General features: G+C 40.3%; 5 protein-coding genes across 8 annotated transcripts in view; 4 read left to right on the top strand and 1 right to left on the bottom strand.

The window, feature by feature from the left end:
- The window catches only part of btbd8 (BTB domain containing 8), a 23,670-nt gene extending 22,789 nt beyond the window's left edge, over window positions 1–881 (top strand). The window contains exon 19 of one of the 2 annotated variants that reach the window (XM_053879659.1): window positions 119–881. In XM_053879659.1, the coding sequence (XP_053735634.1) occupies window positions 119–606 (488 nt within the window). In that variant the 3' untranslated portion in view covers window positions 607–881. The remainder of the gene's footprint in view (window positions 1–118) is intronic. The other variant, XM_053879735.1, reaches the window with a different exon arrangement.
- Window positions 555–13,216, bottom strand: LOC128767643 (glomulin-like). 3 transcript variants are annotated; one of them, XM_053879866.1, is made up of 18 exons: window positions 13,034–13,216; window positions 12,207–12,332; window positions 11,546–11,653; window positions 11,210–11,318; window positions 6,708–6,945; window positions 6,301–6,391; window positions 6,072–6,232; window positions 5,933–5,986; window positions 5,834–5,864; window positions 5,677–5,766; window positions 5,533–5,574; window positions 5,386–5,459; window positions 4,771–4,855; window positions 4,558–4,685; window positions 4,338–4,398; window positions 4,137–4,272; window positions 3,972–4,066; window positions 555–3,898 (listed from the first exon to the last, which is right to left on the bottom strand). In XM_053879866.1, the coding sequence occupies exons 1-18, from the start codon at window positions 13,064–13,066 to the stop codon at window positions 3,803–3,805; spliced, it is 1,758 nt and encodes a 585-aa protein (XP_053735841.1). In that variant the 5' UTR covers window positions 13,067–13,216; the 3' UTR covers window positions 555–3,802. The 3 variants fall into 3 exon arrangements, with proteins under 3 accessions (XP_053735841.1, XP_053736006.1, XP_053735918.1); XM_053879943.1 differs by having other exon boundaries at window positions 557–3,898; window positions 4,576–4,685; XM_053880031.1 differs by lacking the exon at window positions 11,546–11,653.
- Window positions 1,019–4,709, top strand: LOC128767882 (protein SPO16 homolog). Its single transcript, XM_053880255.1, has 5 exons — window positions 1,019–1,245; window positions 1,440–1,533; window positions 2,225–2,393; window positions 2,736–2,814; window positions 3,590–4,709. The coding sequence occupies exons 1-5, from the start codon at window positions 1,177–1,179 to the stop codon at window positions 3,695–3,697; spliced, it is 519 nt and encodes a 172-aa protein (XP_053736230.1). The 5' UTR covers window positions 1,019–1,176; the 3' UTR covers window positions 3,698–4,709.
- Window positions 7,088–9,257, top strand: LOC128767803 (high choriolytic enzyme 1-like). Its single transcript, XM_053880122.1, has one exon. The coding sequence runs from the start codon at window positions 7,904–7,906 to the stop codon at window positions 8,687–8,689; it is 786 nt and encodes a 261-aa protein (XP_053736097.1). The 5' UTR covers window positions 7,088–7,903; the 3' UTR covers window positions 8,690–9,257.
- On the top strand, window positions 9,391–10,989 carry LOC128755407 (high choriolytic enzyme 1-like). Its single transcript, XM_053858834.1, has 6 exons — window positions 9,391–9,514; window positions 9,577–9,598; window positions 9,743–9,766; window positions 9,909–9,972; window positions 10,047–10,123; window positions 10,267–10,989. The coding sequence occupies exons 1-6, from the start codon at window positions 9,391–9,393 to the stop codon at window positions 10,691–10,693; spliced, it is 738 nt and encodes a 245-aa protein (XP_053714809.1). The 3' UTR covers window positions 10,694–10,989.

The raw sequence follows: 13,216 nt of genomic DNA, 5'->3' as shown, positions 1-13,216 counted from the left end.
GGAAACAAAACAGTTGCGTTGAGGGTAGCGTGTCAAATTCCCATGTTGTCACTGCCAGCAGTCTGTAAAAAGTTCTTGAGTCAACCAGTCATTTTGCAGTGTTGTCAATTGTTTTTAGGGGACATGGGTTGTGAGAGACTGGATCAAACCGGCAAACTTGACCGCACACCATCCAAAGCCCTCTCTCCCATTTACGAGTTGGACGTGGCAGAGGTGTTTGACAAGGACACTGCTGGTAGTCAGCAGGATGAGAAGCTGAGAGACGATGATGATGATGAGAAAAGCAGCGAGTTTGCTGAGCGGGACTGGAGCTTGCTCAGGCAACTTCTCTCCGACCACGAGTCCAATCTGGGAGTTATAAACCCTGTTCCTGAAGAGCTCAACCTGGCCCAGTACCTCATCAAGCAAACTCTGTCCCTGTCGCGCGAATGTGTCGACTCTCAGGCCTTCCTGTCACCGGAGAAGGAGAGTTTTAAACGGTGGGCGGAGCTCATCTCACCCATGGAGGACTCTTCCACCAGCATCACTGTGACCAGCTTCTCTCCTGAAGATGCTGCCTCCCCACAGGGAGAATGGACTATCGTGGAACTTGAGACTCACCATTGACAAACACGCTTCTCAAGGGACTTGAAACATCTTCCGTAATTTATGAAAAACTCATAGCAATTTCTACAACTTCTTTGCATTCCTTTTCCAGTGGCCCTCAGTGGCTAGTTTGCCCTTGGAGTCCATGCATGCTGATGATTTCATGTTTTATTGGGTCAATGTTGCTTCAGTACACTGAAATAATATCAGATATGAATATTGCTGAGCTTTGTCTCATGTCAGTCTTAAAAAAAAAAAAGACTTGAATGGCTTTTCAGAAAAGAAATATCACTGCCCAACAGCTTTAAGTTACAATAAAGGATTGTGCTCAGATTAAATGTTCTTTGTGTGTGTGTGTGTCTTTACTTGTAAATATGTTCACAAATAAGTTGTTGATTTTCATTCCTTTTCATACATTCTGAATTTCTGCATTTCCTGATCAACCATGACGTTATCAGAACAACCACTGCGTCATTTCAAGGCCGTCATCTGTACTCTTTAAACAACAGCTCCACCCAGCGGTGACTCCAGCTATTGCCTTCAGTCTGATTTGGCGAATGCATTTGCGAGGTCTATTTTCGTCTCAAATAAATGATGGCGTGCTCCAAACAAGAAAATACTCAGTGGACAACAACTATTATAATCAGCAAGGCCCTCCAGGTGATTTTTTTTTTTTTTGTAGGTCGTTGTTTCTTTGAGGAAAAGGGTGTTATGCTAGTATGCTAACAACTGATTACAAGTTGCCAACGAACACATTTATTTTAACGTTACTCATTTTATTGCGTCTGCTATACTTTCTTAAAGTTATTCAAGTCAATTGGGTTCATTTTTATTTCCAAAATACTACTTCTTAGAACCATGATATCTGCAGAAGTCTGATGGCGCAGCAACACCGAATCAGATTCTCTGACAGTGTGGAGGATGGAGCCTTTATTTTCCCCATGTCAGGTACAGTTTGACAAATTTGTTAGTTTATTCGCTTGGGATTTTTAAAAGTTTGTTTTATTTTACGACACCTAGCTTGAATTTATGTATTGCGCGGCTGGTAAACTAGTCCGATGTGTGACATAGCTTTCCTTGTTTGTAACGAATACGGTGTAAAACCAATATTGAAATAATATAGCAGGCATCATCGAAGACTGGCCTGAGAGCTGTTTATGACTCTATCTAAATTTCGAAATGCACTTTTTAAAGTTTCATCTGTAAATAAAATGCCATTAGTTGGGTGCTCATATGTGAGTTTATTGATAAAAGAGGTAGCTCTCAAACGTGTGTTCAAATGTTTCCTGAGACTGTTCTTCAAAACTTGCGTTGAAGTTGTGAATACGAACAGTCATTTCTAGTTGAAATTTGTTTCTTTTTAGGACTACAATTCCCTAGTAACTAGTAAGTTAATTGTATTTAATGTCGTTTAGGAACACTTCATCGGATCTCGGCCATCTAAAACAAAAAGAACTTAGGCACCCCTTATGGGAAGTCTGGGGTGGTTTGTTGCGATCTATTTTTTGACATTAGTATTCAGTTCCCATTCCTATTTTGCTTTTCATTCTCAAAAGAATCTTTAGTATGCATTTTCAATTGTTATATTTTATTGATTCAATTTCAAAAAGTGTATTTGTTCCTTCTTTTAACTGGACAGGCACTGCATTTCTGTTTCTTCATCCACAAGAGCTTCCAAAGAACTGTGATGAGTCACATCATGTGACTACTCAAATAGATAGGTTTTTGCAGGTTCACCGCAACAGTTTTCTGTTCTTGTTCGATGCATTTGATGGGGGAAAGGAGTACCTGACTTTCTTACAGCGCAGGTAAACAACACTATACATGTTACACTTGTTGCCATTGACTTAAATGTATATGTTTTGGCTTAACAGAATGTTGTCTTATGAAATAAGTTATAAAGGATATAAATCGTTATTGCAGAGTATTTTACACAGTGCAATAGTATGGGGTTATTATTTTAGCTTTTAGCTTTAGTATCTCAATTGGACATCATTAAGATGTAGTTGTGGTCACAGATTTGTGTCTGAGTCTGACATGAGGCAAGTATGTTTCCAGAGAACCTGTCTTTTCTGTGTGGACATTTAATTTGATTGTATATGTTTCCATGCGCAATGTGCCAAGGTGATTTTTTTTTATTTTTTTTTTAGATTTTTTGGTGCAAATTTAAGGATCATTCCAGTGCGGAGCAATGCAGATATCATCAAAGGAATGTTGACAATTGCCAAGGTAATGGTTGCAATTGGTCGCTTGTGCTAGTGGCGACCTATTCTTTGATCAACCAGGAGGTCTACTCATTGTTACTCCTTGAAAAAGTAATGCACTAATAATAACGTCAAAACCAAAGTACCAAAATAATTCCCAGTAAATATTCGGAATTATCTGCCTTTCCTTAATATTATCATCTGAGGTGTGATTTTAGAGGTCAGATGTTATGACTTGTGACTCGGAGTTACTTAAATATCTATTGTAATAATAAATAAATAAAATGTATTATTATTTATTTGCCATGAAAAACCCTCAGGATGAATATATGAATGTCCTCGTCCTACCTACGTAATTGGCTCTTTGCTTGTGTGAACTAAATATGTCCATTATTGTGTGCAGAGTCATTGTGCCCATGCAACAAATTATATGTTTTTGGTTCCATCTTTGCCATGAATGAGGTAGCAGTGTTGACTATCTCCTCATGTCATTTCGTGAGCTGCTGGTGGAGCTTTGGCTGTATCTGCAGTTATTCAATACCTGCAATGCCAATATTCATTTTTTGCACCTTTTTTTCTTCCATAAATATGCCTATTATTACCTTATTGTTGTCCCCAATTGCATCCAGTAGTTCGTGCTAACCCCGTCCAGTCCCACATACACAAATGCAGGTTCATCGCAAAAGACTTGGGTCAGCACCATATAATTCATTATCTACAGCACAGTTGACAGAAACTCAATTGTAATTCAATATTCCAGTGAGGTTCTTTGAAGCAGCTGTATTCCCGTTCTCCGACAGGTGACCAGCAAGCCCCATGTCAACATTGTCCTGGAAAGATTGGCTCAAGTTGGGCGTCACATCCTTGAGAACAGCTCAGTGCACCAAATGTTGAAAGACCTCAAGTAAGACGTGTCACGTTCTTTTGTTCAATTGAAAAAGGTAAACACATGTATTTGCAACTTGTTTTGTTGCTTGAAAAGTGTTGTTAATAACATGGGATGAATAAAATGTTTAGTTAGCCATCGTAAGATTTCCTTCTGTGATCTCATCAATGCGGAAAATGAGACTTTCCATTAGGTCCAAGGTCACTAAAGCACTCTGCAAGACCTGAAGTAAAGAAGGACATGCTGTTGTCAGTGATCAGTGTAGATCTAAAACGTTAGGACATGAGGACACGAACCTGATGCTGCTCAGCTGGAGTCAAATTCGACTCTTGCTTATGTTTCAAGATCATCCTTTTCAGGGACTTTGTGGAACCAGCGCACGCTCTCATCTCTTGTTGACAATGTGGAGAGACACAGTCAATTAAGCTTTGCTTTCATTTCAACTGTGGTTGACAATCTACCTCTTGCTTTCAGCTTCATATCCTCTGTCAGAGTCTTGAGCTCATAGGAATAATAAGATCTGGACATGCTGATGCTCACACGCAGCGTTTGTAAGAAGCTGTCCTTGATTTGGCAGAACTCTCTCCACACTTCCTCCTGGGTTAGAGTGTTGTAATTTATCCACACGTTTGACAGTAGTAAACAGTGTTGCCAACACTTACTTCCTTGGTGATTTTGTTTCGTATGAGGAGAAAGCGCAGAAGATTCAGACACTCCATTATCCTGTAGGAGTAGTGAAGTCACTGTTACTTGGCAGCATTGTGTTTTCATTTATTGAATCCTTCTGATGGACATTCAGTACGTCATGGAACAATTTGATGAATGGAACCTTAACATATCTGTCACATTCACTGCGAACATCTAATGTCTACGTTCACTCACAAGCTTTTACTTGTGTACCTGTCCAGGTTATACAGTAGATTAGTCTGTGCTCCGTCTGGCAAAGCAAACACAAGTTGCAGCAGAGGCAAGAAGTTTCTCCCCTCGGGCCAGTCGTTTGTATCATCCCCCTGCTCCCAACAGATGAAGGTCACATCAGTGAGTGCAAACCGTAACCAAGCATGATCAATTCTCATTATTCATGACTAAACTTACATTCATGGAAAGTTCCATTTGTTTCTTGATGTTTTTCACGATGAAACCTTCCAACCCTGAATGATTGCTGTTTATCAATAAACACCTGCAACAGGAGCAGATGCGAATAGTGTCATTCAAATTGATCAAATTCTGTATTTTGAATCTGCAATATTTTATATTTAAGAACCAAATGAAATTTGAAAAACACCAGTCACGAAATACACATAAGTATGTATTTCAACACTAATAGTGTGGTTTGCTGTTTGAATACATAATTTAAGCATAGATGTAATGATGAGCATATTGGCATCAGATATAAATGGAGTATTTTATCTAGTCGTACTGTTTGGGTCTCATTGCTCATTGCACTTGTGTTATGTGTGGCAATATTGTGTTGATGCACAAACCCAACACTCTTGCTTTGCATGCTGAGCATCACACAGATTATATGCTGTGACACAATCTATATTTTGTGAAATACTGCACACTTTCTTAAAACACTGTCACATGAACGGCCATGTTGCTGGGTGGGCTGTGACACACCTCTCTACACAGCAGTGCAGTTCAGATGTCCTACCCGCGCTGTGGAGCATATTTTCCTTTGTTTATTTAAACCAAAGTGGGATGTCTCACCTGAATATCTTCTGCTTTGCTCCACAGTCTAATTTGTTGATGAACATCTGTAAAATCTGCAGTCCTGATTGCCTCTGAAATTCCGAAATTAAACCCAGTTAGAATGCAGCATAGAGGCAATATACTTGTTTGAAATGACAGACTCACCAAATGTTGAATTGGACAGTCTGTCAGAATGAACCGCAGATTCTGTAAAGAAGGATTAAAAAGTAAAAAAGAATGGTCATGTTAGTCAAAATAGAATAGAATATAAAATGGAGTCTGAGTCTGATCTCTTGAGAGATGTGACACCTGTATGACTCTGTAGAAGCTCTGGAGCTCCAGGAGACTCACAGGGAGACTGTTGTCCTCTATTTTCTCCAACCCTTTCTCAAAAAGCGCCTGTTTGATGATGATATAGTGACCTTGAATGATCCTCATTGACAGTGAAACAACAATGTTATCTTACCAGTCCCTTTGTCAGATGTGATTCTTTTTTGCTGTCGAGGAAACATGGCATAATGAGACGATTACACAGAGTTGCATTGGTGGTGTTGTGGTTTACTACCTGCTGAGCAGGAGTGAGATGTTTTCCATGTTGGACTGAAGAACAAACATAGGGCTGGGGAGTAACAGTAAAAATAATGAACATTGGGATGATAGATCATTGCTTGTGGAGCAGTATAATGTGCTTTTTTTTATTTGACCTGTAAATCGATGGGAAGCTGTCGTAAGTGATGAGCTGCACAAACAGCAGATATGACAGACTTGCTCTGGACTCCTGGGATTGACTGACAGGCATCAGGTTGGATCTATTTCTGGAGAAGACAATGTCTGAGGTGGATTCCCCAGTGGCTTGTATGGTGATCTGGGGGAAAAGAAAGATTATGTGCTCAGTTCATTTCTTTGGTCGGTCAGTGTTGAGCGGGTTCATACCATTAACTGTGTTGCAAAGAGCCTCAGTGACGAATTTCTGTCTCTGGCCAGTTCAGCCTCCAATAGAGGTTCCCGTAAGCTCCTCATGCAGCTGAACAAACACGATTATAAAGTCCTGTTATTTTCTGTTGTCCTTAAGATCAGGTAGAATGTCTGATATTTGAATCATTTAATTATGAATTATTAATGAATAATAACATATTTATATATTTAACCTATTATTTTTGTATCCTATATCTTATGAAGCTACATTTCTTGAACAGCAACTTCAACTTATACTTCATATATTGATGTAGACTTATTTCTGTGTATTTTCTGCTCAGAATGGGAAAATCATTTGTTTGGCCATGATAATCTTCAAGGCATCTTAAGAGTTCACTAATAAATGTAAGAGAACATTGACATACAACTTAAGCAGCTCACTCTTCAGCTCCTCCCGCTCCTGATGCTCCACATAGTCATGTATCTTCTCTGCAAACGGTTGAATAAAAGCAGCTAAGGTGCTGCAGCAGCGACACAAACCATATTCATCATCATCTTCCTGCTGTTTGCAGTAAGGTACTGGCAACCGTGTCAGCTGCTTGTGCAGGGCAGATAAAGCAGCGCCCACGAAAGACGCCTGGTTCCCCTCCAACCTCAGCAGGCCTTTTGAAAGAAGTTGGAGTGAAATTATTATTTTATTCAGCAGAGGGAGACAAACACCACAGTCAGTATTTACAGTTCATGTACATAAGGGCGAGTGTGGACAAGATAAGCAGTACACATAAATAAGTGTTGCACTCTCTACACTATACACTTGTTAAATTGATAAATGTAATTTAGGCTAGATATGAAGTCTTGTTTTCAGTCTTGCATTTTGATTTTTTTCATTAGAGTGATTATCCGCGGCATCATTGGTATTATTACCTCTGCCGATCAAGGATTTTGGTCAAAATTTTATGGAGGTTTGTGCTTTCTGAGTGCCTTTCTGGCTGATCCATGATTCAAAGCTCCTGCTGAAAACGAACACAAGCCCAAAAACCTAACCTGATAAAACTCCATCAAATCACTGTAATTGACTGTAACCTTTCATGTGACTTTATTTTTTACCAACATTAAATGGACATGGATCTCTGTGACACTACTGCCGCCTTCTGTACGATTGAGCTCATTGCACTCAGTATATTTTATGCATGAATTGGACAGATCAATTGCATGCAGGGGATTTATATATTAAATATAAAATCCAAGTGTGTGTGGAAGTAACAGGCTATTACATGTATGACGACGACGTGAAGCAAATGTTCAGCAATGAGTGTTCGGCGACACAAGATTTGGAGAGTGTGTGAGTACCTCTTTAAGGTTTCAGGTGATTGTTCCAACAAGAGGCATTCAACGTGACTCTTCAGTATTGACCAAAGATTACACACATTGTTTAAGTAGTAGGTTTGTCTGAGAGGTCTTACTACCAAGGTGTTTTTTAGGATTAGCTTGGTAGACCCCAACCCATAATCCTGCAGACACACCTCTGCCGTGGAGTATAAAGACCTGGGACTGGGTTCAGTCCAACATCAAGCTCTGAGACTGCAGAACTCACCAAGCTCTGCTCAGACCAAACCTGAAGATGGTTCTCTGCGCCACTCTTTTACTGTTCCTGCTCGGCTCCTGTCAGGCTCATCACTTCATGCGAGAAGAAGAAATCCCAGTGGACCACCTCGACACTGTGGATGTCAGCACCAGGATTCTGGCCTCCAACAATAACACGGATGAGGTTCTAATGGAAGGAGACCTGATGGTTCCCAGAACCAGAAATGCCATGCGCTGCTGGTACCAGAGCTGCCAGTGGAAGAAAGGCTCCGATGGCCTGGTGACTATCCCCTTCACTGTGAGCAGTGAGTTCACCAGCTGGGAGAGGAAGAAGATTGAGTATGCCATGCAGTCTTTCCACACCAGCACCTGCCTCCGCTTTGTCCCCCGTCAGAGCCAGTACGACTTCATCAGCATTGAGAACCGAGGCGGCTGCTTCTCCTCTCTGGGCCGAGTGGGAGGGATGCAGGTTCTGTCTCTCAACAGAAGAGGCTGCCTCTACCACGGCATCATTCAGCACGAGATCAACCACGCTCTGGGCTTCCAGCACGAGCAGACCAGGAGCGACCGGGACCAGTACGTGAAGATCAACTGGGAGAACATCGACCCACAGATGGCCTACAACTTCTACAAGCAGAACACCAACAACCTCAACACTCCTTACGACTACTCCTCCATCATGCACTACGGAAGAACCGCCTTCTCCATCGCGTACGGGAAGGACTCCATCACCCCCATCCCCAACCCCAATGTCCAGATTGGCCAGAGGCAGGGAATGTCCTACTGGGACATCATGAGGATCAACGCTCTCTATCAATGCTGATCTTTAACTGATGTCTCTCCATAAACTTTCACTGTCTGTCCAGTTCATTGAAAGTAAACAAATGTTTCCGCTGCTCAATAAAATGAATCTGTGCAAAATACTTCATTATTGCCTCTTAATATTGACTAGCTTCCCTGAAATGAAGGAAACATGCCTTTTTCTTCTTCCATGTGGAGGACTAAACTGAGATGATCAGAAAAGTCAATTGGATTCTTGCATTGAGAAGAAGAGAGAAGTGAAGGATCTTTTTTTCTGTCGAAGGAACAAAACCACCCAGTTGTCTAAAACAATTTGAAACTAATGCAGCTCATCTATCAATGACGAAAAGAGCAAGAGACTGAAACCATTGAAATTACCGTTGACAGTTGCAGCGCTTGTTTCTATAATCAATAAGGTAGAATTATATGGGGCTTAATAGTGTTTTGAGTCAGACACGTTTCATATTCAGTTAAAATAGTTAAAATATATAATATACATGATAAAATAAATGATATCTAATCCAATTCCACTGATGTTATATTTCAGATTTTCACCCACAAAAACAGTCCAGGAGAAAGTAATCTATACCTCTCTTCACCAGTGCATTATTTACTCATGAATATTCATTCGTTCATACCACCGTCAAAGAAGCTGATCCATTTGTCTTTCTCCTTTTAGTGAAATAACAGATGAACAGATTTCAGTAAAATTCTCAGACCATTATGGGACAAGAAACAGGCAATATCATGTTGGTGGTTTTCCACATGACCATCTCAATCCATGAGTCTTATGAAGACACATCACTCAGTGGTGCACCACGTGCTCCCGTCCTTGCTCACACCTACTGTATGTGTTGTGCAAATAACATTTGTAATTCTACTGCCATATGCTGTTGTCTGTGCTCTCAGTGGAATTTCATATACTACAAAGGTATCAAATAATAGCGATACAAATAAATACTGGACTGTGATATTTAGTAAAACAAATAAATAAATCAATAAATAAAACTCCCATGTGGGTTGAAGTCAGCATCTCAGTGTAGGTCTGCACTCACTGAGTGCTTTTCTCGTGTAGTACACTAATCATAGAGCGACCAAGGTTACTGTATGTATTAGCCGCCTGTTAGTTTGTTTCGAAACAGAATAACTCCCCAGCAAGATGAACATATTGCAGTAAAACTTTTAGGACTGGTGGGAAATGCACTCACTTTAAAGTGATTGATACTTGTGGTGTTCTTTAGCTTTGGACTGCAGACTAAAGATTTCCCCCTTCAGACCTATTACCACCAGTGCAGTGTCGGTCACGTGACCCATGACTGTCAAAAACAAGCACGTGCAGGAAAACCTAATCCAACAAATCAACTTTCAACGTTTTACAGGTTTTCTCATTCAAACCTGGCCTCTTCTTTGCATCTCCCGTGTGTGTGTCGGTGTGGGTTTTAACCGATCTACGCTAGTGAGGGCCAATTTGGGTAAAAAACAGCTTTATGTGGGCCCCTTGAGTATTTTTTGGGGCCACTTTGCTGGAGCCCATAAGGTAAAGACTCAATTTAAGGATGTAGACTTCAAAACAATAAGGTCATTATAATTGGGTTTAAGTTTGTACGACTTCATCAGCATTGAGAACCGAGGCGGCTGTTTCTCCTCTCTGGGCCGAGTGGGAGGGATGCAGGTTCTGTCTCTCAACAGAAGAGGCTGCCTCTACCACGGCATCATTCAGCACGAGATCAACCACGCTCTGGGCTTCCAGCACGAGCAGACCAGGAGCGACCGGGACCAGTACGTGAAGATCAACTGGGAGAACATCGACCCACAGATGGCCTACAACTTCTACAAGCAGAACACCAACAACCTCAACACTCCTTACGACTACTCCTCCATCATGCACTACGGAAGAACCGCCTTCTCCATCGCGTACGGGAAGGACTCCATCACCCCCATCCCCAACCCCAATGTCCAGATTGGCCAGAGGCAGGGAATGTCCTACTGGGACATCATGAGGATCAACGCTCTCTATCAATGCTGATCTTTTACTGATGTCTCTCTGTAAACTTTCACTGTCTGTCCAGTTCATTGAAAAACATATTGTCAAACAAATGTTTGCAATTAAACTGCTGAAATCAATTATTATGTACAATATATTTTATTATTGCTCATTGAATAATGACCATCATCAGGGTCCCAATTTTCAAAACCCACCTTCCCCTGAAATGAAGGAAACACATATGGAAGAGCTATCTCCACAATGCTAGTGCCACCTGCTGTCCTTTTTGCCTCTGTGATATCAATGATATTCCATTTAGTCAAAAGGCATCCAATTATATGCGCAAAAATAATTGTAAATGATATGGTGTTAAAAAAAAAAGACACAATAAAGGTAGGTAAATGTAATGAATATATATGTGTTGTTTTTTGAAAATAAATAACAAACAAATATAACACAGCATAGCATAAACAAGGCAAAAACAACTGACTTAGTCAAGTGTTAAACTACGGATAACTGTAACTAGTGACTCAAGATACTGACTCATGACCTGTGTACCTGCTTGTAGGTGTGGAGCAACAGTAATGATGGTGTCAGAAATGAGACCTGGGTCCACATCTTCAACCACTTGTATGCAGCGGTTCACCACGTCATCTGGGCTGCAAGTCTGAAGAGGAAGAACTGATATGAAATGGCATGAAGACAGACAAAAACAAATGGTATATATATATATATATATATATATATATATATATATATATATATATATATATATATATATATATATATATATATATATATATATATATATATATATATATATATATTATTATTTTTTTTTTTTTTTTTTTTTTGTATTATTATTATTTTTTTTTTTTTTGCTGTTGCTCCTACCATGGTTAGATGAGTTATAGCAGCCTGGCAAGGATGATGATGCTTGTCCTTCACCGCCATGTTCAGCAGTGGTGACAAGAGAACTGAGCCCATTGTCCTCACTATGACCTGTTGGTAATCAATGCTGTATTGAGTGTCGAGATACAGTATCTACCTCTTAGATGGTCGGAGTGAAATGATATTATAAAGTTAATAAAGCCTGATATCATATCAGCAAGATACAAAAATACTGGTAGTGTCGACTAACACAACACTGAATAGAGCATGTGGACTCCCAGGACGTGTTGTTAAACAAAATATCAATGAAGTCAAAATTAGCACAAGCTGAACCATTAAAGCAGCACTCTCACTGATAGTCTGCTCATAAACAAACAGGCCTCTTCTGACAGCATTTGCTGAGGGTATATTATCCAGCATTATCCAAGTGTCATTTTAGATTTGGCTTCCAAAGGGGGATGGATTCATCTGGAATAATTCTTCTGTGTCTGATAGAGCTAGCAAAACCCAGTATTTTCCCCTTCTCTCTATCCTAAGTTCTACCGTCTAACTTGGACTCCGTTGTAAACAATCTAGATGCTTAATCTACATTTTCATCTTCTGGAGCGTAAAACCTTTGTGGCGATTGTACAGCCATTTGATTCACACTCATACGAACACACACCTGATTGTTTTCATCGTGAAGGAATTCCAAAAGCTTCTCTGATTCATCTTGAGCGAGACAGCTACATCCCAGGTTCTTAAACTGCTCAAAGTCTTCTGACTTCAGATCAGCTGCTGGAGTTTCTCTCTGAAAAATAGAGTGACATTTGTTTGAGAAGGGATTTTCATACAATAACAAGTACTTTAATTTGCCATCACATTATTATTCACAAATGACTTTGCTGTATGAGAGTGTTGGTTATTGATGTTATTATTGATGATGGTTGTTCACTTAGAAAGCAAAAGTAAGGTCAGTGTAGTACACAATAATGTTGTGATTTTGCTTACCTTGTAATTTTGCCCTTCAGTTGTCTCGAATAATTCAATCTTTTTTTAGACTTTGAAATATCATTAAGGGATTGTGTATATCGGGGGGTCACCAACCTTTTAGCAACCACGAGCGACTCCAAATCCCGATAAACAATGGATGATAAATGATATTCCTCTGAAATATTTGTCTCGTTGCTGAGTTTTCATAATAATTGGCAATGTTGTAACCCAAAAATGAATCACGAAATCTGTTTTTCTCAACGGACCGTGGGCGACTGCCTTGCTCTCTGCAGGCTTGCTGGTGCCCGTGGGCACCATGTTGGTGACCCCTTGTACAGTATATCTCAACAGCTCATATTCATGTTAGTGTAAACCAGCTGTGTAGCTCTAAGACACACTTAGTCATGCAGAAGTGAGTTTGTTCCTTGGGAAGGTGACGGGTGTGCAAGCATCGGAGGCAATGATCCACACACTCCGAGCAGTTCAATCTCAATAACGTTAATAATGTAGAGGACTTACCCATCTCAAAATTGTTTCATTCACCCAATCCATCGTCGTCCTCCTTCCTCAATCCTATTATCGATATGTTGTTATTGTTAAGGTGAATAGCGACAGCTGGAGGAGAACAGGACCAGTGTCAGGGAGGGTGAGCGGCTGGCCTGGTGTCCTGCAGGCTAAGAGAGTTTCAGATACAAAGTATAA

This window comes from Synchiropus splendidus, chromosome 1 (genome assembly GCF_027744825.2).
Source record: "Synchiropus splendidus isolate RoL2022-P1 chromosome 1, RoL_Sspl_1.0, whole genome shotgun sequence".
Lineage (NCBI taxonomy): Eukaryota > Metazoa > Chordata > Actinopteri > Syngnathiformes > Callionymidae > Synchiropus > Synchiropus splendidus.
This window is presented reverse-complemented; position numbering and strand designations above follow the sequence as displayed.

What these genes read in the sequence shown, in the direction of transcription:
- LOC128767803 (XM_053880122.1), top strand. Translation starts at nt 7,904, where the DNA reads ATGGTTCTCTGCGCCACTCTTTTACTGTTCCTGCTCGGCTCCTGTCAG.
- LOC128767882 (XM_053880255.1), top strand. Translation starts at nt 1,177, where the DNA reads ATGATGGCGTGCTCCAAACAAGAAAATACTCAGTGGACAACAACTATT. An exon ending in TAATCAGCAAGGCCCTCCAG is followed by an intron (nt 1,246 to 1,439) that starts GTGATTTTTTTT and finishes ACTACTTCTTAG; the next exon opens with AACCATGATATCTGCAGAAG. An exon ending in CTTTATTTTCCCCATGTCAG is followed by an intron (nt 1,534 to 2,224) that starts GTACAGTTTGAC and finishes TTAACTGGACAG; the next exon opens with GCACTGCATTTCTGTTTCTT.
- LOC128767643 (XM_053879866.1), bottom strand. Translation starts at nt 13,066, where the DNA reads ATGGATTGGGTGAATGAAACAATTTTGAGATGG. An exon ending in TTCACGATGAAAACAATCAG is followed by an intron (nt 11,654 to 12,206) that starts GTGTGTGTTCGT and finishes GATTACCAACAG; the next exon opens with GTCATAGTGAGGACAATGGG. An exon ending in AGCTTCCCATCGATTTACAG is followed by an intron (nt 5,987 to 6,071) that starts GTCAAATAAAAA and finishes GTTACTCCCCAG; the next exon opens with CCCTATGTTTGTTCTTCAGT.
- LOC128755407 (XM_053858834.1), top strand. Translation starts at nt 9,391, where the DNA reads ATGGGACAAGAAACAGGCAATATCATGTTGGTGGTTTTCCACATGACC. An exon ending in ACCAGTGCAGTGTCGGTCAC is followed by an intron (nt 9,973 to 10,046) that starts GTGACCCATGAC and finishes AACGTTTTACAG; the next exon opens with GTTTTCTCATTCAAACCTGG. An exon ending in GTTTTAACCGATCTACGCTA is followed by an intron (nt 10,124 to 10,266) that starts GTGAGGGCCAAT and finishes ATTGGGTTTAAG; the next exon opens with TTTGTACGACTTCATCAGCA.